This window comes from Mobula hypostoma, chromosome 8 (genome assembly GCF_963921235.1).
Source record: "Mobula hypostoma chromosome 8, sMobHyp1.1, whole genome shotgun sequence".
NCBI lineage: Eukaryota > Metazoa > Chordata > Chondrichthyes > Myliobatiformes > Myliobatidae > Mobula > Mobula hypostoma.
This window is the reverse complement of record NC_086104.1, coordinates 104,468,692-104,492,649: the sequence shown is the minus strand read 5'-3', so window position 1 is coordinate 104,492,649 and position 23,958 is coordinate 104,468,692. Positions and strand designations below refer to the sequence as shown.

Genomic DNA, 23,958 nt, shown 5'->3' with positions numbered 1-23,958 from the left:
AGATCTACACATTGATTGGTGAGACAGTAAGAGAGGAACTGGCACTTACTTACGAGGTGAGATTTCTTATTATTGTTTGTGCTCGCTCACCTGGCTTTTTTGAGCTTCCACGCCAAGGTATGCAGCTATTTGCTGGAGATCATAGGCAGATGTTCTTTTTTTAAAATCAAGTCACAGATTATTGGGACATGGAAGGTGATAATGATAGACGTATACAAAATTATGAGTATAGATAGGGTAAATGCAAGCTGGCTTTTCCAACTGAGGTTGGGTGAGACTACAACCAGAGATCATGGGTTTAAGGGGAACATGAGGGGAAACTTCTCCGAGGGTTGTGAGATGTGGATCAGCTGCCAGCACAAGTGGTACATCTGAGCTCAATTTCAAAGTTTAAGAAAAGTTTAGATAGGTACATAGATGGTAGGGGTGGGGAGGGCTACGGTCCTGGTGCAGATCAATGGAAGTAGGCAGCTTAAATGGTTCGGCACAAACTAGACGGCCCAGTTTCTGTGCTGTACTCTATTCCTTAAATCAGAATGGAGGACATGAACAGGAATTGTGTCCTGGTGGTATATACAAAGATGCTGGTGAGAAGTTTGGGAGTGGCAAAACTTCTAGCTGCTTGTTAAGATGGGTGCTTTGTAGCATTTTACCAAGAGGGGTGTGTAAACCACCCTATAAGTCAGTCTTCGCAAAATGCTGCTCTCCTCTGTATATCTTGCAACCTCCATGTTATGTTGCACTCCAACATCTTTCTGATAATTCTTGACTTGTCTCTTGGATTCTCAGCAAAGCTGGAACATGATATGTTGCTAGTCTTTCTCAAAGTTCAAATAAACTACAAGGAGGTTTATCACTGCTGATTTTGCTCACCAATGACAAAGAAATCCAAGGCTGTTTCTCAGCAGGATCACACTATTTGTACTCTATAAAACAACTTCGACCATTTTACCCACAACAGACCAACAGGTGGCTGGGTGAACAACTTCTCCTTGAAACCTAGAGGGTCAACATTTCAGGATGAAACCCTTCATCTAGTATCAAAGTGAAGGATCTCAACTCAAAACGTCAACTGTCCATTTTTGCTCCACAGATGCTTCCTGACCTTGCTGTTTCCCCCCACCCCAGCAGTTTATCTTTGCTCTAGAAATTCCAGCAGCTGCAGTTTCGTGACTCCCCTTTAAGCTTAGTCACTGCATTTTCTGCATGTTGGTGCCTTCAAAAATTCATAGTACAGGGTTACTTACTTTAAATAAAAATCTATAATAACATCATTCAAGAATTCTCCCTCTTTCAAACAGTAGAGATCTTCATTAGTCACAGAGATGCCACCCTTCGATGGAGGAGGAGGATAAACTATCAACCTGGTTGAAAGAATCAGAACTACATTTAGAATGGTTCTTGTGGAAAGGCAATGAAATGCTTAAGTAAATTCTCATTCTAGACCATGAAATACTGAAATCCAGCAGTAAGAATTAGACAAAGTAAGAATTTCCAGTGTCTAAAAGCAATATAACAAATACAAAGTATTGGAGAAGAGTCCATACCTTATGTACCACTAGCTTATCAGCACCTACGATTCAAAGTCAAAGTCAATTTCTTTTATTTAAAAAAAACACTGACCTTTCCAAAGGCTTTGAAGCTTTTCAATACAACTGTTTGTTTGAAAATGAACACCTGTTCCTGCAATTTCTGTTTTAATTTAAACACTTACTTTTCAATAGGACCCGTAAAAGAAGAATGGGATGATTCCAAACCATCATCGGTTGAGCGGATGGTATTCCTCAAACAGTATTTGGGGGAAGCCTGGAAAATTAAAATTAAAACAGATTATGCAGAGAATGAAGAGCAAAGGGAAGGGAGGAAAATAAACATTCGTTCTGTTGAGGCACTCCATATAGACAACTCCCATATAATACAAACTTGGAAATCTGAAACAAATCAGCACTTCAGGCAGCATCCATACAGCAAGAAAACAAATCATCACTCAGGCCTCAGCTCAGATATTAACTTTGCTTTTCTCTCCACAGATGCTGCCTGACCTGCTGAGTGCTTTCAGTATTTTCTGCTCGTTTCACAGTACCAGATATTATAGGTCACGATCCAGCAAAAAGTAGTGAAGTCTATTCTAATCAGTATTTCAGGCAGAATTATGATCTCCTATACCTCTCCAGTGCACGAGGTCCAGAGCTCAAGTTTACTAGGGATCAACCAATATGGAGAAGTCAACATGGAAGTCTTAGTGGAGACTGATACATTTCTTTTCTAGAAATGCAGATTTAAAATATCAGTTCGTTTGAAATTAATAATTACTTAAAGCCATTTAATATGGAATCTAGTTGAGTTAACATTAAATCTACTGGCTCATCCAGCATACAGTTGCAAGAAAAAGTTTGTGAACTCTTTACAATTACCTGGTTTACTGCATTAATTACTCATAAAATGTGGTCTGATCTTCATCTGAGTCTCAATAATAGACAAACACAACCTGCCTAAACAAATAACACATAAACAATGGTACTTCTGGTCAATATTAAGTACCACTATTTAAACTTTCACAGTCTAGGTTCAAAAAACTATATAAACCTCTGGGGTATTGCCTTCTACAAAAGCTATTTGGAGTCAGGTGTTCCAATCAATAAGATGAGACAGGAGGTGGGGTTGTAAAGGTGCCCTATCCTATAAAAAAGACACACAAAGTCAGGTCACTGACAGAGCCACAGAGCCTGCTCTTCTCAAGAAAGACCTGTTTATGTGCACAATACCTCAATCAAAATAACTTTCAGGAGGACCTTAGAAGAATTCCAGAGATGAATAAAGCTGGCAAAGGTGACAAAAGGATTTCGAAAGACCTGAGTGTTCATCAGTCCACAGTAAGAGAAATTGTCTACAAATGGAAGAACTGCAGTACTGTTGTTACTCTCCCTAGGAGTGGACATCCTGCAAAAATCACACCAAAAGCACAACGTGTAATGCTGAAGGAAGTGAAACCCAAGGGTAATAGCAAAAAACCTGCAGAAATCTCTAGAACTTGCTAAAGTCTCTGTTCATGAGGCCACCATAAAAAAAAACACTGAACAGGAATGGTGTTCATGGAAGGACACCATGGAGGAAACTACTGCTCTCCAAAGAAAACATTGTTGCACGACTCAGGTTTTCAAAAGACGACCTGGATATTCCACAACACTTCTGGGATAATGTTCTGTGGACAAATGAGACAAAAGCTGAGCTTTTTGGCAGAAATGCACACTGCTATGTTTGGAGGAAAAAGGACACGGCACACCAACATTAAAACCTCATCCCAACTGTGAAGCATGGTGGAAGGAGCATCATGGTTTGGGGCTGCTTTGCTGCCTCGGGGCCTGGACAGCTTGCAATCATTGAGGGAACAATGAATTCATAATTGTATCAAAACATTTTACAGGAGAATGTCAGGGCAGCAGACTATCACCTGAAGCTTAATAGAAGTTGGATGATGCAACAAGACAATGATCTGAAACACAAGAGTAAATCAACAACAGAATGGTTTAAGAAGAAGAAAATTCATGTTTTGGAATGGCCAAGTCGGAGTCCAGACCTTAACCCAATTGAGATGCTGTGACGTGACCTGAACAGGGCTGTTCATGCAAGGTATCCCAGAAATACTGATGAACTGAAACAGTTTTGTATAGAGGAATGGTCTAAAATTCCTTGTCGAAATTGTGCAAGTTTGATCAGCAGCTACAGGAAACGTTTGGTGGAGGTTATTGTAGCTAAAGGAGATTCTACTAGTTATTAAATACAAAGGATCACATCTTTTTCCAGCCTGGACTGTGAATAATTAAACAATGTGTTTAATAAAGACAAGAAAAGTACAATTGTTTGCGAGTTATTAGTTTAGGCAGATGGTGTTTGTCTATTGTTGTGACTTAGATGAAGATCAGACCACATTTTATGAATAATTAATGCAGAAAACCAAGTAATTGCAAAGGATTCACAAACTTTTTAATATATTCACTAGCTTACAGAAGAGAAGATACTATTATCTAAACATTATGTTACCCAAATTGCAATTTCTGTATCATTTTACCTTCTATGCCATTAGTATTAAGTCCAGATTTCTTTGCACCAAGGCTTATTAAATTGGACGAGGTCAAATGTGGAGAGGGGTTCCACTGAGGAAATAGGGGATAAACTTTATTTGTCACAATAAAATTGTTCTCTGATCCAAGAGAGTTCCTTATAAAACTGTACAAAAGGCAAGGGAAAAAAGTTCATGAAAAGGTGAAGTCAAAGAGCCGCTCTTTGTATCTGGCTCATGTAGTAACTGTTTAAAAGTGAAGAGACCAAGACAAAATACGATTGCTTCATCTTCTCATTCCTAATAAAACCTACTGAGAAAAATAGGAGAAACACATAGTTCTCTTTTCTGTCCCTATAAAATTCTTCCCTCCCCTCCTTAAAGTGCCTCTTCCTGTTTCTACAGATTCTTATTCTGTTGCTTTAGAAGTCACCATTCTTCATATGGCAGATTTGACCCATGTGCTTGATTTATGCAGCATTTGCTACAGCCCCCAAATTCTTTACAGCCAAGGATATGTCATAAACAACAATGTGAAATGATTAGCTGAGGGAGAGATATTGGCCAGGATTAAGAGATCTTCCCTATGATATCTACAAAGGTGGTTCATAAATCAGAGCCTAACAGGGTAGTCTTGCCACAGAAGCATTGCAATAAAATTTCTTTGGATGATTTCCTGAGCAGCACGTGTTCTCCTAAACCAGCTGACTGATTGGAAAGACATTTTTCTAGAACTCAGAAGAATCAGAGGGGATCTTATTAAAAGATCAACATTCTTACAGAGCTCACAGTTGGTACAAAACAGATCCCCTTGCTATGGACTCCAGAATTACTCTGTGGCCTCAGGGAAACGGGATGAGATATTAAGGGCCAAGAATAACAACTCCCCCCTTCAAGTGAATCCTACAAATTCTTCACAGAGTTTTGGACATTATAGTGCAATGAAGGGATAGTGTAGAAGTTTATAATGGATATCTGAAGAGCTTGAGAGGCAGAATTGCCTATTCCTGTCTCCAGGTTACATACAACTTAGAGTACTACAGTACTTCAGCCCATGATGTTATGCTAACATTTTATCCTACTCCATGATCAATTTCCTCCTTCCCTCCTATAGGCCATAACCCTCCATTTTTCCTTTACCTATGTGCCTATCCAAGAGCCTTTAAGTGTCCCTAATGTATCAACCTCAACGGGCATTCCTGGCAGTGCATTCCAGGCACCTACCACTCCGTGTAAAAGAAAAAAAATCTACCTCTTCACCTTTTCCTCAACCTTCCCTCCAGTCACTGTTGTTTTCTGGTATTAGCTAGTACTACCCTGGGAAAAATATGTGCTGGCTATCTACTTTATCTAAACCTCTTATCATCTTGTACACCTCCATCAAATCACCTCTCATCCTCCTTCACTCCAAAGAGAAAGGCCTTAGCTCGCTCAGCCTTTCCTCATAAGACACACTCTCTAATCAAGGTATCATCCTGGTAAATCTCCTCCTAATGCTTCCACCTCCTTCCTGTAATGAGGCAACCAGAGCTGAACGCAACTCTCCAAGAGTGGTCCAACCAGAGTTTTATAGAGCTGCAACATCACCTTGTGACTCGAACACAATTTCCATGATAACTGAAGGCCAGCACACCATAACCAACCCTTCAACTTCCACAGCAACTTTCAGGGGTCTATGGACTTGGACTCCAAGATCCCCCGGTTCCTCCACACTGCCATTAATCCTGTAGTTGGCCTTCAAGTTAGTCCTTTCAAAGTGCACCACTTCACACTTTTCCAGATTGAACTCCATCTACCACTTCTCAGCCCAGCTCCACATCCTGTTCACATTTCATTTCACATTGTTTCTGCATTTTAACATGCATCCATTGGAAGAGCAACATGCTTACCCTGCTGTCCTTGAGTAACAGATTGCTCTTATGTTCCTCTAGATTCTGTGTGAACATAAAAAGCCTGTTGTTTGCTTCAAGAAATGGTATAGAAACAAAAAAGTTTGATATATTGTTCTTTTTGCCAACTTCAGTTAATATTCTTTCGAAAATAGCAGCTGCACGAGGTTCCAGAAGAGACTCAAATATCAAAACAATGTACCGTTCATCAGTAGCTGAAAAATACAACAGAAAGATTAGATTGATTTGCCAAGTGTACATCAAAGCACACAGAGATATGCATTGTGTGTCAAAACAAATCAGCGAGGATTGTGCTGGGCAGCGACAACACTGAATGTGGGAGGAAACCAGAGCACCCGGAGGAACAGGACACAGTCACGGTGAGAGTGTACAAACTCCCTATAGATAATGGTGGGAATAGAATTCTGATCAGTGATCACTGCCACTGTAAAGCAATGCACTAACCACTGCCCCAGAAAATTGCTCAACAAATGTGTCTGTAAAATACCCATTTTATGTTCTTCTGACTTTCATATCATTCCTCTCATGTTATCAAGGAATTGTAATGAGAGTGTTTCTCAGAAAGTTTCTTAACAGATTGCAGTATGAGAGCCAGTTGAATAAGCCAGTTAAGTATGCATAGGAAAGTGGTTAACGAAAGCACTTGGGTTTATGATGAAGGCAGTACAAGGTGTTTCACTGGCACAAGAGTACACAGAGAACTGGAGTAGCTGGATTGTTGACTAACAAATAAGGTAACACCAAATTGTAGAAAAACAGAACTGCAGCATTGTTGCAGACAAAGTTATATAAAACTAATAGGCAATAGACAGAAGGTTTTTGAAGAAAGACAGCTTAAAATATATTAAACATATGTATACCTACTAATGGTGAGAACCAAATGCTGCTCTTCAGCTAATCTCTATAGCTAGGACCAGGAAGTGAATGGGGTAGCTCTCCAAGACCCAAAGGGTATGGACCTTCATTTCTTCTCACACCCAGGATAAGGGAGACATGACCTGGCATTTGGCCCAATCCTGGGAGCAAATCCCACAGATTGCCCTTGACAGAGAGGATAGGCTGTTTCTGCAAAACCTCTTCAGGAGTCAACCCTGCTCATTGTCAATGACCACCATCCATCCCGATCTAAATATGCCCATCCTATAAGGCACTGGTGAGGCCTCACTTGGAGTAATGTGTGCAGGTTTGGGCCCCTCATCTTAGAAAGGATGTGCTAAAACTGGAGAGGGTTCAAAGGAGGTTCATGGAAATGATTCCAAGATTGAATGGCTTGTCATATGAAGGGCATTTGATGGCTCTGACTCTGTATTCACTAAAATTCAGAAAAAGGATGGGTAACCTCATTGAAACCTATCGAATGGTGAAAGGCCTTGATAGAGTGGATATGGAGAGGATGTTTCCTGTGGTGGGAGAGTCTAAGACCAGAGGACACAGCCTCAGAATAGAGGGGTGTCCTTTGAGAATGGAGATGAAGGGGAAATTCTTTAGCCAGAAGGTGGTGAATCTGTGGAATTCTTTCCCACAGGCAGCTATGGAGGCCAAGTCTTCATGTATATTTAAAGCAGAGGTTGATAGATTCTTGATTGGTCAGGGCATGAAGGGATATGGGGAGAAGGCAGGAGATTGGGGCTGAGAGGGAAAATAGGATCAGCCACGATGAAAAAGCAGAGCAGACTCGATGTGCCAAACGGCCTAATTCTGCTCCTATGATCTTAAGCTCTTCTACAAACTCCTACACCGTCACTCACTCTCTCCCTTCTGAATAAGGTACCCGGAACAAGACAGGCAGTTACATGCATGTTTAAGGAGCAAACCCAGAAGAAGATGAAGAAATTAAGCAGTAAAAGGTAAGATTTGGCAAGTTGGGGGCTTGGTGGGGTGGGGTGAGGAGAGGTGAGCACACACAGGAGATTGCACAAACAAGGGCCAGAGTGGGAGGAATTTGGAATTAGGAATTATAAGGCAATGTGAGACACCCAGAAGTAATTGCTTGTGAAATAAGACCAAAAGACATCAGAAAAAGAGTTCACCCATTGACTCTGCTCCTCCATTCAATTACGGCTGATTTATTTTACCTCTAAATCCCCATAACCTTTGACACCCTTGCTAATCAAGAACCTATCAATCTCGGCTTTAAATATACCTAATGACTTGGCCTCCACAGCCGCCAGTGGCAATAAATTCCATAGAGTCAACACTCACTTGTGAAAGAAGTTCCTCATAAATTTCTCAGAATACAAGGAATTCTGTTCTATATAGAGTTCCTTATATTCTGATGGTGTGCCCTCTTGCTGGAGAATCTACCACTGTCGGAAATATCCTCCACATCCATTTTATCTAAGCCTTTGAATATTTGATTAGTTTCAATAAGATACCTCTCATTCTTCTAAGCTCCAGCAGGTACAGGGACAGAGCCATAATATGCTCCTTAAGCATTAACCCTTTCATTCCTGGGATCATCGTAAACCTCCTCTGGACAAAAAAGATCTCTTGTTTTCCCAGTGTATATGATGAATAAACTCTTCTTGGGCTTCCAGCCGGGTGCAGGTATCGATTTTAATCGACGTTTCGATGACAAAACAATCAGGGATGGACTACAGGTGATATAAATACCACCGGACTAGACATGCTCAGGCATCACCCCGGATGAAGATGCCAGAGTTTGTCATCGAAACGTTGGTTAAAATCAATACCTTAACCTGGCTGGAAGCCCGGGAAGTTCATTCCTCCTCTGGACTCTCACATCCTTTCTTAGATAAGAGGCCAAAACTGCTCACAATGCTCCAAATCTGGTCTGACCAACGCCTTATGAAGGCTCAGCATTACATGCTTGATTTTATATTTTAGTCATCTCAAATGCTAATATTGCATTGGCCTTCCTTACTACTGACTCAACCTTCAAGGAATCCTGCACAAGGACTGCCAAGTCCCTTTGCACCCCTGTTATTTGAATTCACTCCCTATTTAGAAATTTTATGTAGGATTACTAAATGACAATAAAAAAGGACTGCATCTTCATAATCTAATTGGAAGAATGGGTAAACAGTGGCAAATGGAATACAGTGTTGGGAAATGTATGATAATGCATTTTGGCAAAAGGAACAATATTGCGAACTATTATCTAAACGGGGGGGGGGGGGGGAGTTCAAACATCAGAGGTGCAGAGACTCTTGGGAGTTCTCGTGCAAGACTCCCGGAAGGTTAATTGACAGGTTGAGTCTGTGGTAAAGAAGGCAAGTACAATGTTGGCATTTATTTCAAAAGGAATAGAATGTAAAAGCAAAGAGGTAATGCTGAGCCTTTATAAGACACTACTCAGGCCGCACTTGGAGTATTGGCAACAGTTTTGGGCCCCATATCTCAGAATGGATGTGTTGTCATTGGAGAGAGTCCAGAGGACGATCATAGGGATAATTCTGGGAATGAAGGGGTTTATATCTGAGGAGCGTTTGGCAACTTTGGGCCTGTACTCATCGGAATTTAGAAAAAGTGTGGAGATCTCATTGAAACCTACCAAATGTTGAAAGGACTAGATAGGGTTGATGTGGAGAGGATGCTTCCTATGGTGGGGGTGTCCAGAACTAGAGGGCACAGCCTCAAAATTGAGTGGCAACCTTTTAGAACAGAGGTAAGGAGGAATTTTTTTAGCCAGAGAGTAGTGAATCTGTGGAATGCTCTGCCACAGACTGTGGTGGAGGCCAAGTCCATGGGTATATTTAAGGCTGAAGTGGATAGTTTCCTGATCGGTCAGGGCATCAAAGGACATGGCAGGAAGGCAGGTGTATGGGGTCGAATGGATCCGGGATCAGGCATGATGGAATGGTGGAACAGACTCGATGGGCTTAATGGCCTAATTCTGTTCCTGTGTTTCATGGTCTTATGAATAATCAGAAGTTGACCAGCTGAACAGTAGAAGTGTCAAGTCTGGAGATGATAAGAGAATGAATAAGCTGGTGATAGTTAATTCGGGATGGAGGATGGAGGGGACGTGGCATCGAATGGACAAAGGTGAGGGAAACACAGAGTTGCACAGAACAAAGAAGCCACAGGACTCTCAGAAAGGAAAATGCAATTGGAATTCTAGATGTGGAGAAAAATTAATCAAGGGAATGTGTTAGAAAGGCGGGCTATACAAAGGGTTGAAATCCAGGTCCACATGAGATGCTGAAGGAATTAAAATGAAGTACATTGCAGAGTTCTTCCAAACATTTAATCTTTCAGGGCTGATGCTGAGAGCGGGAACTATTGCTCAAAACAGGTACGAATAGAAAATAGACTCAGTAACAGTAAGAATGCAGCAGTGAAAAGGTTTTTGAAGTTCTCAGTGACTTGGTAATTGGACCACTACTTGGGCTTGGGTGCATGCCAGACACAATTTGTAGGTGAAATAAAACCTGGTCATAAATGAACTGTGAGGACAATCAGGAGATTGATGGGGCAAATTTGTAGCCATTGGGATGAGTTGCAGTGCAATAAAGTTGCAGTGAAATCAAAGCGAAAAGTACCAAATACTGGTCTTAAGGTGTTATACTTAAATGCACGCAGCATAAGGAATAAGGTGGATGATCTTGTTGTACAGCTACAGGTTGGCAGGTATGATATTGTGGCCATCACTGAGACGTGGCTAAAGGATGCATGTCTCTGGGAGCTGAACGTCCAAGGATACACGGTGTATATGAAGGATAGGAAGGTAGGCAGAGAGGGAGGCGTGGCTTTATTGGTAAGAAATGATATTAAATCATTAGAAAGAGGTGATATAGGATTGGAAGGTGCAGAATCTTTACGGGTTGAGCTAAGAAATCGCAGGGGTAAAAGGACCGTGATGGCAGTTATTTATAAGCCTCCAAACAGCTGCAGTGATGTGGACTACAAATTACAATAGGAAATAGAAAAGGCTTGTCAGAAGGGCAGTATTATGATAATTGTGGGGGATTTTAACATGCTAGTGGATTGGGAAAATCAGGTCGGCACTGGATCTCAAGAGAGAGAATTTGTAGAATGTCTGCAAGATGGCTTTTTAGAACAGCTTGTTGTTGAGCCCACTAGGGGATCGGCTATACTGGATTCGGTATTGTGTAATGAACCGGAGGTGATTAGAGAGATTAAAGGTGAAGGAACCCTTAGGAGGCAGTGATCATAACATGATTGAGTTCACTGTGAAATTTGAAAAAGAGAAGCCGAAATCTGATGTGTCGGTATTTCAGTGGAGTAAAGGAAATTACAGTGGCATGAGAGAGGAACTGGCCAGTTGACTGGAAAGGGACACTGGCAGGAAATACGGCACAGCAGCAGTGGCTGGAGTTTATGTGAGAAGTGAGGAAGGTGCAAGACAGGTATATTCCAAAAAAGAAGAAATTTTCAAATGGAAAAAGGATGCAACCATGGTTGACAAGAGAAGTCAAAGCCAAAGTTAAAGCAAAGGAGAGGGCATACAAGGAAGGAAAAATCAGTGGGAAGACAGAGGATTGGGAAGTTTTTAAAACCTTACAAAAGGAAACTAAGAAGGTCATTAAGAGGGAAAAGGTTAACTATGAAAGGAAGCTAGCAACTAATATCAAGAGGATACTAAAAGCTTTTTCAAGTATATAAAGAGTAAGAGACAGGTGAGAGTAGATATAGGACTGATAGAAAATGATGCTGGAGAAATTTTAATGGGAGATAAGGAGATGGCAGAGGAACTGAATGAGTATTTTGCATCAGTTTTCACTGAGGAAGACATCAGCAATATACCGGACACTCAAGGGTGGCAGGGAAGAGAAGTGTGCGCAGTCACAATTACGACAGAGAAAGTACTCGGGAAGCTGAATAGTCTAAAGGTAGATAAATCTCCCGGACCAGATGGAATGCACCCGCGTGTTCTGAAGGAAGTAGCTGTGGAGATTGCGGAGGCATTAGCAATGATCTTTCAAAAGCCGATAGATTCTGGCATGGTTGGCAAGTTGTTGGACTCGATTGTCAAGGATGAGGCTACAGAGTACCTGGACGCATATGACAAGATAGTCAGAACTCAGCATGGATTCCTTAAAGGAAAATCCTGCCTGTCAAACCTATTACAATTTTTTTAGGAAATTACCAGTAGGCTAGACAAGGGAGATGCAGTGGATGTTGTATATTTGGATTTTCAGAAGGCCTTTGACTAGGTGCCACACATGAGGCTACTTAACAAGATAAGAACCCATGGAATTATGGAAAAGTTACATACGTGGATAGAGCATTGGCTGATTGGCAGGAAACAGAGAGTGGGAATAAAGGGATCCTATTCTGGTTGGCTGCCGGTTACCAGTGGTGTTCCACAGCGGTCTGTGTAAGGGCCACTTCTTTTTACATTGTACATCAACGATTTGGATTATGGAATAGATGGCTTTGTGGCTAAGTTTGCTGACGATACGAAGGTAGGTGGAGGGGTCAGTAGTGCTGAGGAAACGGAGAGTCTGCAGAGAGACTTGGATAGATTGGAAGAATGGGCAAAGAAGTGGCAAATGAAATTCAATGTTGGAAAGTGTATGGTTATGCACTTTGGCAGAAATAAAAGGGCAGACTATTATTTAAATGGGGAAAGAATTCAAAGTTCTGAGATGCGACGGGACTTGGGAGTCCTCGTACAGGATACCCTTAAGGTTAACCTCCACGTTGAGCCGGTAGTGAAAAAGGCGAATGCAATGTTGGCATTCATTTCTAGAGGAATAGAGTATAGGAGCAGGGATGTGATGTTGAGGCTCGATAAGGCGCTGGTGAGACCTCTCTTGGAGTACTGTGGGCAGTTTTGGTCTCCTTATTTAAGAAAGGATGTGCTGACGTTGGAGAGGGTACAGAGAAGATTCACTAGAATGAGAGGGTTAACATATGAGGAACATTTGTCCGCTCTTGGACTGTATTCCTTGGAGTTTAGAAGAATGAGGGGAGACCTCATAGAAACATTTCGAATGTTGAAAGGCATGGACAGAGTGGATGTGGCAAAGTTGTTTCCCATGATGGGGGAGTCTAGTAGAAGAGGGCATGACTTAAGGATTGAAGGGCGCCCATTCAGAACAGAAATGCGAAGAAATTTTTTTAGTCAGAGGGTGGTGAACCTATGGAATTTGTTGCCACGGGCAGCAGTGGAGGCCAAGTCATTGGGTGTATGTAAGGCAGAGATTGATAGGTATCTGAGTAGCCAGGGCATCAAAGGTTATGGTGAGAAGGCGGGGGAGTGGGACTAAATTGGAGAATGGATCAGCTCATGATAAAATGGCGGAGCAGACTCGATGGGCCAAATGGCCGACTTCTGCTCCTTTGTCTTATGGTCTTATAAGAGGCAGGTTAGTGAACCAGATGAGTAAATGGCAAATAACATGTCAGATTCAGATTTGCTTATTGTCCTTGTTTGAATGAAGCATTTCACACTTAATGATTTTGTTAATCGAGTGACATTTTAATACAAAGAATGAGAAGAATCTACATAACACAGGGTACAATTCAAAAAGAGATACAAGGATGGAGACCTACATACAGCAAAGCTTGTTGAAAGGTGCCAGGAAAAATTGAAGTGGCCGTTAAAAAATGTACATGGGATCCTTGGCTTCACAAATCAGGACAAGGAGAATAAGAACAAAGAAGTCATGGACAACTTTTAGACAATACTCGTTTGCCTACAACTCTGGGCACTGGACTTTGGGGAAGATAAAGGTTTTAGAGAAGCAGTAGATTTCTTCTGCTCAATTGGTTCTTGGACTTGGAGACTTCAATTAAGTAGACAGAATAGAGTAGCTGGGGTTGTTCTCCCGGCACACGGCAGGTTATGAGGGCATTTACTGGTAGTTATAAACAGAATTCAAGAGAGGAAACCTGTTCCAATAGGTAGGTGAAGAACCAGCATACACAGAATGAAGCCCACTGGCAAAAAACATTTAAAATGCACTACCATGGGACAGAAGTGGAGGCAGAGACAGATTCAATTGTATCGTTGCAAAGGGAACTGGGCATCAATCTGAATGAAAAGAATTTGCAGGGCTACATGGAGTGGGACCAGCTAGAGCGAGACTCAATGGGCTGAATGGTCTCCTTACATGCTGTAGCTGTTCTGAGAGCCTGAAAGCTCAGGATTAAACAGTACTCTGCAAAGTAGTCAAACTTCTTTTACTCCCAGAAGAGGGAGAGGATACTTATGCTACATTGAAAACAGTTCAATTACATCATTGCTTTGACTGAAAAGAATGCTTGGGCCCAGTAGAAAGTAAATTTATTAAAGGATGTCACCATATGCTATCCTGAGATTCACTTTGTTTTGCAGGCATTCAAAGTAGAATACAACGGGGAGAGATGGGGGAGAGGGAGAGGTCATGAGTTGTTGAGTCCTTGAAAGTGCGTCCATAGGTTGTATTCAATGATCAGTTCAGTGTTTGGGTGAGTAACGTTACCCACCTGGTTCAGGAGTTTGATGGATGAAGGGTAATAACTGTCCTTGAACCTGGTAGTGTAGGACCCAAGGTACCTTCCCGCTGGCAGCAGTGAGAAGAGAGCATGGCCTTGACAGCTGCTGCTTCTAGTGGATGCTCCTTGTAAATGTGCTTAATGGTGGAGCAGGCAGCCAGCAAAGGCTTGAACATTGGGGTAGAAAATCATCTAGTTGCTTTTATGAATTTCTAACCCACAAAACACAGCAAAGGACAATAAAATATTTGCAATTTAGTATTGCACCTTCATAAAGGGAATCTAATAGGCACTTAAAGAGCCCTATAATTTTTATATTCAAGTTTCTTGAACTTACTACATGAATCCCATTTTAATGATCATAATGCAGTGCTTTACACTTACTGGATGCTTCAGAATCAAACCAGCTCTTCTCTTTGCTCATATTGAGGGATGACCGTATTTTGCGGCAGGCAGCTGGTGTTAATTGCAGAAAAAGTACTGGTAATACACGTGCATTGCACCATTCACACTTAGTGAAATCCGAAGCTTCTAAAACAATGTCCTGGGATGATTCGTGAGGCACTATGAAGGACAGACAGAAATGGTATCACCTTCTATTGTCGTTCATGTACATTTAATATCACTAATTTGGTCTAGATAATTGATAAGTAACAGTATCCTTGCTTGCAATGTATTTTATGTAAAACTGTATATGAATGCTGATTAAAGTCTCTATTTAAAAAGATCTCAGTGCCTGTGCTATCCTATTACTATGAACAGCAAAATTAGGAATGCAGTTGTGAAATCACTTTACTAGGATGTTCCAGTAATTAACCATTTTGAACACAAATATTATTCACAAACTTTTCTGCAGTAATCCATCAAGTTTCTGTAGAAAAGATGTGGGAACTTTGAGAGTATGCAAATATTTACCAGAATTCTGCCTGGATTACAGAGCACGAGGAGAGGTTGAATGAGCTAGGGCTTTTCTCAGGAGAGGAGGATGAGAGGTGACTTGATAAGAGTCACAGATAGAGCCAGAGATTTTTTTCCCAGGGCGGAAATGGCTAAAACAAGGGAGCATAACTTTAAAGTGTTGGGAAGAAAGTACTGGGTGGATTGTCAGAGGCAGGTTTTTTTTTAAAAAGAGTGGTAGATGCATGGAACATGCTGTCAGGGTTGGTAACAGCAGCAGATACATTCGTTCCTTATGTGGGCGATCAAAAGAGAGATGCAGAGAAATTTCTTTAGCCGGAGGGTGGTGAATTTGTGGAATTTATTACCACAGGCAGCAATGGAGGCCAGGTTGTTGGGTGTATTTAAAGTAGAGCTTGACTGGACACAGCATCAAAGGTTACAGGGGAAAGGCTGGAGAGTGGGGTAAAAAAGGATCATCCATGATCGAATGGGCCAAATGCCCTCTTTCTGCTCCTATATCGTATGTCTCCATAGTCCTTCCATGATCATGAATGTCCTTCACAAATTTTTCTACAGAAGTGGTTTGCCATTGCCTTCTTCAGGGCAGTTTCTTTAAGGACTGGTGACCCAACCATTATCACTACTCTTCACAGATTGTCTGCCTGGTGTCTGTGGTTGCCTTACCAGGTCTTATGATATGAACCAGCTACTCACACAACCACCCACCATCTGCTCTCATGACTTCACGTGACTCTGATTGGGTGGGGAGCTAAGCAGGTGCTACACCTTGCCCAAGGGTGACCTACAGGCTGGCGGAGAGAAGGAGCACCTTACACCTCCTTTGGCAGAGATGTATCGCTACCCCGCCATCCATAGGCAGACATATTGACATTTAAGAGAAATGAAAGTTGAAAACAATGTGTGCTTTATTTACTTTTCCATCCATATAAATTGAGAGAATAAATTTTATTTAATATCATAAACCATTGGGCAGTTATTTGCAAATTCCACAAGGGTGAATTTCCATAAATCAATTGGCCATTATGCAGGTATCACCTGACGTCATTACATCCACTCATACAAGAGGAAAATTCACACTATTTGGAAAAGCAGAACACTGTGGGCGTGTCATCCTTGCAAAAGAACATGCTTCTTTTTAAAGCACTAAGTGAATAAGTGAGGAATCTGATCCTGATTGCAAAGGTTTCAAAAACAATGTCAACATAAGTAGTCATTGCAATGTGGAAGAAACTGAAACTACCCCAATTTCAAAAACACCATATCTGCATGGTCCTCCAAGAGGACCACAACTTTGTCGAGGTTTGGAGGCTTGCATGCCTCAATGACCCGGAGAGCTATGCTGGCTGGAGTCAGGGCCTCGTGCTTTGGCTCTTGGTAGGGTTACCCATGCCAAACAGGTCAAAGGGTAGTGGTCCACCGGTCCTCCAGGTTCAGGGGATCAGCTCAGGGCTAACAACCCTGACTGGTCAAACGAAATGGTTATGGAAACAGCAATGAAGAATCCTACATCTGTGTGGCCAAGGACAGGCAGAGATGGAGGACTTTTAGTTGTTTAATTCCATGATTATATATGGGAAATGGAAGCCATAATCTGGAATTGCAAAATGTTAGGCAATATTGGGAGTATTGATTTGTCAACTTGAGTAACCTTAGCAAGCCAAGAAACTCGAAGTCCACCTCTTATTTATTGATTCCCTGCTTCAACTCACTAGAAGTGAACTCACAAAGTATAAAGTCAAAATTACATCCTGACTCAACAACAAATACTCCTACCCAGTTCAGCCAAATCATATTTTAGTTTTATGTTCACTCATAAACAAATGAGACACTGAGTAATAAAACACACAAAAAACACCGGAGGAACTCAGCAGGTCAGGCAGTATTCTGTGGAAAGTCAGGACACATGAAGGGTCTCAGCCCAAAACATCGACTGTTTACTGTTTTCCATAGTTGCTGATTGGCCTGCTGACTTCCTCCAGCATTTTGTGTCTGTTGCTTTGGATTTCCAGCATCTGCAGATTTTCTCGTGTTACTGAATACAAAATATTATATTTTTCATTTGTGTCTGAGGTGACTGAGTGAAAACAGTGCAGATTTTCTCTGCAGCTTTATGTTACTGGCAATGTTGCTCAACTGAAAAGTTCAGCAAAAAAGAGTACCTAACATTTTTTGTAGTAAATCTTAAGCATTTTTTTTTGCCTCACTCTAACTCAAATGGTACTCATGGTCTATGTTTCCACACATATTGAAATCCAATTATAGAGACCAGATTCTTAACCTTAGAAGTTATGAATTGAAATGGACTCACCTCCCATACTGACCTTGATGAAGTCTAGACTGAACTGAAAGAAAAAAAATCTGTTTTAAGTGTTATCAGTCCATTAACTTCAGATGTCACGAAGACAGGTAAAAGTTAATAAAACTAAAACACACAATATATTCTCAATGTAAATCACATTTCAAATTTAAAAAAAACACTGGAAGATTTATTTTTCTTCAAATGAAACAGAAAGCCAAACCATCAGTTTTAAATTCAGATGGATTTGTCTCACACCCTTTACTTCAGACATCATCATTTCTGCCATGTTTCAGCTGATACCTTAGTGGGACTACCAGTTTCTGAATTCTGTGGCCTATCCATTTAATAGTACCACCCAACCCAATATCATGTTGTTATTGTTCCTTTTCACACCTTGCGGTGCATCAGGTAGCATTTCTGTATTATCTGGCTATGTGTGTGTGTGTGTGTGTGTGTGTGTGTGTGTGTATATATACACACACACATACATGTATATATGTGTGTGTGTAGCTAAATTTAATCAAATGTACTGAGGTGGACAATCATTGACAGGCAAACAAACCAGTAGCTCACTTTCCATGGTAAAATGAGAGATTGCTCTGGTGCCAGTATCTCAGCTTGAAGATGTAACCCCTTTTAATGTTTTCATACTGCACAATGTCAAAAATGATGTTTCCTTCTTCATGTCAAGTCCATTAATCTTTCCAATATATTTCCCACCTTCTGGTTGCTAATTATGGAACAGAATTTTGGAAAAAAAAATCAAAATATAGTTTGCAACACAAAAAAGAACTTTAAAATAATACTTATTTGTAACATCTGCACTCACAATTACAGGTTCCAATACTGTTGTGCGAAATGTTCCTATTCGTATACTTCGGCACTTGAGAATAATACTTTCGCAGCTGCTTTCTGCTTGCGCACTAAGACCATCAGTTTGTGCCGGGGCAATCTCAATTTTTCTTTTCTTGCCGACTGTTTCATGGTAGGGATTTCCAAACTGAATGGAGCAGACAGGATGCAATTAAATGCATTAAAAAAACCACATACACGCACACATCTTTTGCAGTCAGAAATGTTTTTCAGTATTTTACCTGAATCTGGTTTAGTCAGCAAAAACACTTTGGATCACATGAAATACAATGAAGCAATGTAAGGAAGTTATTATTAAAGCAGATGCAAGAGATTGCAAATGGTGAAATCTGAAGCAACAAGCAATCAGGAGGAGGAACACAGCAGGTGGAGCAGCCTCTGTGGGAGGAAAGGCATTGTCGATGTTTCAGGTTGAAACCCCACAACAAACGTTGACAATTCCTTTCCTCCCACAGAGGCTGACAGATCTGCCGAGTTCCTCCACCAGACTGTATGTCGCTTATTATTAAAGCATTCTTGTTCTTCACCTCAGAGGTCAGGATTATTGTCAGAAAACCCAGTGCTTCCTATATGGTCTGTTATGTGCTGCACACAAGAATTTCAACTTGGCAATTAACTGGCACTTGTGGAAAATGCCAACATCTGTGGAATGAGAGTAAGAGTTAAATGGCAAAGACCCTTCAGAATTCTGACAAAGGGTACCCGTCCTGAAATGATTACAGGAGGAATGGAGACATCAATGGAGCTGAGGTTGAGGGTAAACAGCTTCATGTTCCTTGGTATTCACATCACCAAGGACCTCACATGGTCTGTACACACCAGCTGTGTGGTGAAAAAGGCACAACAGCGCCTCTTTCACCTCAGACGGTTAAGGAAGTTTGGTATGGGCCCCCAAACCCTAAGAACTTTCTACAGGGGCACAATTAAGAGCATCCTGACCGGCTGCATCACTGCCTGGTATGGGAACTGTACCTTCCTTAATCACAGGACTCTGCAGAGAATGGTGCGAATAGCCCAGTGCATCTATAGTTCCATGATTCAGGACATTTACAAGGACACGTGTGTAAAAAGGGCCCGTACGATCATTGGGGACCCAAGCCATCCCAACCACAATCTATTCCAGCTGCTACCATCCGGGAAGCGGTACTGCAGCATAAAAGCAGGACCAACAGGATCCCGGACAGCTTCTTCCACCAGGCCATCAGACTGATGAACTCACGCTGATTTGGGTGTACTGTACATTACATTGACTGTTCTATTTATTATAAATGACTATGATTGCACATTGCAGATTTAGATGGAGACGTAACGTAAATATGTTTACTCATGTATGTGAGGATGTAAGAAATAAAGTCAAATCAATTCATTCCTATTTTATTTATTCATTCATTTATTCAGTGGAGTAGGTCCATCTGACCTTTCGAGCCAAGCTGCCCCAGCAACCCCACATTCCCAATTAACCCTAACCTTAATCACAGAATACTCAATGGTGACTAATTAACCTAGCCGGTATGTGCTTGGACTGTGGGAGGACATACAGAGACTCCAAATTGAACTCCAAATTCCAGAACACCCAGAACTGTAACAGTGTCGCATTAACCTGCACGCTTCCCTCACTACAGAAGCTGCTGTGCCTGCTGAGTGCTTCCACTATTGTTTACTTCTACTTCCAACATCTGCATTTTATTCCCATTATCTGCATTTTTAAAAATTTTTAACCTTTAAGGATCGACTTAAGAGTTTAATTTTAAACTCAGGAGCTCATTCAAGTATTTTACATCCTCTTCCCTCCATCCCAACCACCCTTTAGTGCTTGCATGCATTGGGTCTTGTAAAATATAGAGAAATAGACCAGATCCAAAATTATAAACACAAGAGATTCTGCAGATGCTGGAAATCCAGAGCAACACACACAACATGCTGGAGGAATTCAGCAGGTCACATCTACAGAGAGTTAGTCGATGTTCTGGATCAAGGTGCTGATGAAGATATTGCCTGATCTGTTAATTCCTCCAACACTTTGTGTGTTTTACTCTGCATTCACAATTAGCTTAGCAATAGAAGACAGATAGTACAGGACTGTTTTTGTGATTGGATAACTGTGACATGTTCTGTTCCACAAGGATTGGCATTGATTTGTAATGTTCAGGCCTCGGCTGAATACTGCATGCAGTTCTGGTCAAGACATGACGAAAGATGGAATTTATCTAGAAAGGATACAGAGGAGTGTCACCACATTGATGCCAGGGATGGAGCATTTCAGCCTGAGAAGAGACTGAATAGATCAGATCCACTTTCCTTGGAGTGGAGGGGTTTAAGTGGGGACACAACAGGGACACATAAAATGATGACGGGAACGTTTAAAAAAAAATTTTTTTAGCATGTCGCAGCAGACAGTCAGCCATTCTTGTCTGGCACGTGGTGTCAGGATTGGTCTCCTTTCGGATTAACCGGGTAATGATATGAACGTTCCTGACTTGACTCTTGTTGTTGTTGTTGTTTTTTTTTTATGAGGCCAAGTGACTAGCTGGACGCTCAACCCGGCACGGATGGAAAGCATGCTCGGGGGGGGGGAACACTTGGATTCGAACCTGTGAGCCTTCGTTCCAGAGTCTGGCACTGTTGCCACTGCACCACCAGCCAGCCGAGGGGAATGGTTAGATTAGACTACAGCAAACATGTTCCCCCATCTGAGGTACGGGACATGGTTTTAACATGGGGAGGTTTGGGAGAAGAATTTCAAAGAAAAAACAATGGGGTCCTTTTTAACCAAGAATGGCAAGTATCTGGTAGGCATCTCCTGAAATTATCATGGAAGCTAGGGTACTTTCAGAATTAAGGTAAATGGAATGAGCTTTAAGAACTTGATAGTAGCCTCAAAAGCCTCCTCCACTGCTTATGACTGATTTTGCATCTCACCTGTTGCTCCAAATCTCAGAATAGCATTGTTTTTCTTTTTAAAAAAAAACCCTATATTCTGCAAGTTCCTGTTCCAGTATTTACAGCCTTTAAATGGAACAGCATCACAGTTTGTGTGACGAGACAGTTCCCCATTTCTCTCAAACAACATATCTCAAATTTTAACATCACATAACAGAAGAAACAGTGGCCCTTCCTTGACCCTTTAATTTGTAAGCATTAAACACCAGTTAGAACACCCCTCCATGTCTCTTTCGTTGAGAATCCTCATGAACTTACCCTTAAAATTCTAGTCACATTCTAGCAAATCTCCAATAAAATTAAAGCTGATACATCCTTCCTGACATGCAAAGGAACCTTCATTGCCTTGTTAGGGAGCTTGAATAATTTGTGTATCATCCCTTCTCACCACACTGAATGCAAACAAGCCAAAAGGCACAACTGATTGTTCTACATTTATCAGAGTTGATTATTCAAGCCCTCAGAACTACAACCACCAACAATTACCTTATAGTTAAAGCAATGTCTTTATCAGAAAGAGAAAGCATAACTGGCTATGTAGAACTGCATTCCAAATTACCTTGTCCTTCATCCTTGCTTTTCGTGGCAACGTGACTGTAGGTTCTACCTCGGTGCGAATGCTTTCCAAACTCTGTTCAGTTGCATTATCATCATGAGCCTCCTCTGAAACTGCTTCCAAGGGTTTGGTGGAAAGCACAGGAGAAAGATTTGTGGCATCAGTAGTTCTACTAATTGAATGAACACTATCCATTCTGCTACTTCCAGTGCTGGCTTTGTCATCACCTTCCTCCTCTTCGTCACTGGACAGCACAACTGGGCAAAAATGGAAAAGTTATTGTACTATCAATTACCAATGAAGAGGATTCCCAGTGTCTATGCAGCAGCATTTTTCTTCATTTCATATTTACTTTAGGACAAATAGCAGACTGCAATATTGCTGATCAAAGTACATTACAGACTTCATATAATGGAAATCAACAGACTCAAAATTACCTCCTGAATTACTTTGAGAGCTTATTGACTGTCAAAGCTATAAGGATTTCATGGGAAAGAGCAGAAAATGCTTTAAGTACTTGGCAGATCTGGCACCAAATGCTACCTGACCTAGCATTTTTAAATTTTATTTCGGATCTTCTTCATTTGAATATATATCTTCCTTTCCATAATTTGGCATTTTGACACTGAACAACAGAAAAAAACTCTTTCATGTCAAAGTGAAAGATTTCTACAGAGTGATATAAATTAATTACAACTATAAAATACAAAATAATTGATTACATAAGTATTCACCCCCCCCCCTTAACATGACACACCAAAACATCACTGGTGTAGCCAATTGGTTTTAGAATTCACATAATTAGTTAAATGAAAATCTGCTTATGGAGTGTTTCTATTGACTGTAGTAAAAATACACCTGAACCTGGAAGGTCCAACTGCTGGTGAGTCAGTATCCTGGCAAAAGCTACACCATGAAGACAAAAGAACACTGCAAGCAATTCAGCAGAAAGGTTATTGCAAGGCACAGGCAAGAGATGGATACAAGAAAATTTCCAAGTCATTGAACATTCCTTGGAGTACAGGTCAATCATCACAAAATGGGAAGAATATGGCACAGCTGTAAATCTGCCTACAGCAGGCTGTCCTCAAAAACTGAGTGACTGTGCAAGAAGGGTACAAGTAAGGGAGGCCACCAAGAGACCTTTGGAGGAGTTACAAGCTTCAGAGGCTGAGACGGGAGACTGGCAAAGAGAAAGCCACCACGGAAAAAACTCACATGAAGGCACGTGGAAGACCTGAAGTCAGCCGGAAGAAGGCTCTATGGTCTGATGAAATGACAATTAAGCTTTTTAGCCATCAGACTAAGACAAACACTGCACATAATCGAAAACATACCATCTCTACCGTGAAGCATGGTCGTGGCTGCATCATGCTGTAGGGATGCTTCACTACAGCAGGCTCTGGAAGGCTTGTGAAGATAGAGGGTTAAATGAATGTAGCAAAATACAGGGAAATCCTGGAGGAAAACCTGATGCAGTCTGCAAGAGAACTGTGTCTTGGGGGAAGATTGTTTTCCAGCAAGACAATGACCCCAAGCATAAAGCCAAAGCTACATAGGAATGGCGTAAAAACAACAAAGTTAATGTTCTGGAGTGGCCAAGTCAGAGTCCAGACCCCAATTCATTTGACAATTTGTGGCTACACTTGAAAAGGGCTGCTCACTCACGATCCCCATGCAATCTGACAGAACTTGAGCAGTTTTGTAAAGAAGAATGGGGATAAATTGCAGGGTCTAGATGTGCAAAGCTGTCAGAGACCTATCCACACAGACTCAAGGTTGTAATTGCTGCCAAAGGTGCATCTACTAAATACTAACTTGAAGGAGATAAATAATTATGCAATCAATTATTTTGTGCTTAATAATTGTATAAAATTTAGACCAATTTGTAGAAATTTGTTTTCACTTTGGCACAAGAGTCTTTTCTATTGATCAATGTCAAAAAAAGCCAAATTAAATCCACGGTGATTCAATGCTATAAAACAGTAAA

At 41.2% G+C, this 23,958-nt stretch overlaps 1 protein-coding gene across 9 annotated transcripts in view; it reads right to left on the bottom strand.

Annotated features, from left to right (window-relative positions):
- The window catches only part of senp6a (SUMO specific peptidase 6a), a 152,761-nt gene that overhangs the window by 39,444 nt on the left and 89,359 nt on the right, over nucleotides 1–23,958 (bottom strand). For all 9 annotated transcript variants that reach the window (XM_063056522.1, XM_063056523.1, XM_063056519.1 and 6 more), the window contains 7 exons: nucleotides 21,972–22,225; nucleotides 18,429–18,599; nucleotides 17,609–17,642; nucleotides 14,764–14,943; nucleotides 5,950–6,164; nucleotides 1,715–1,806; nucleotides 1,248–1,364 (listed from right to left, as the gene is read on the bottom strand). In XM_063056522.1, the coding sequence (XP_062912592.1) occupies nucleotides 1,248–1,364; nucleotides 1,715–1,806; nucleotides 5,950–6,164; nucleotides 14,764–14,943; nucleotides 17,609–17,642; nucleotides 18,429–18,599; nucleotides 21,972–22,225 (1,063 nt within the window). The remainder of the gene's footprint in view (nucleotides 1–1,247; nucleotides 1,365–1,714; nucleotides 1,807–5,949; nucleotides 6,165–14,763; nucleotides 14,944–17,608; nucleotides 17,643–18,428; nucleotides 18,600–21,971; nucleotides 22,226–23,958) is intronic.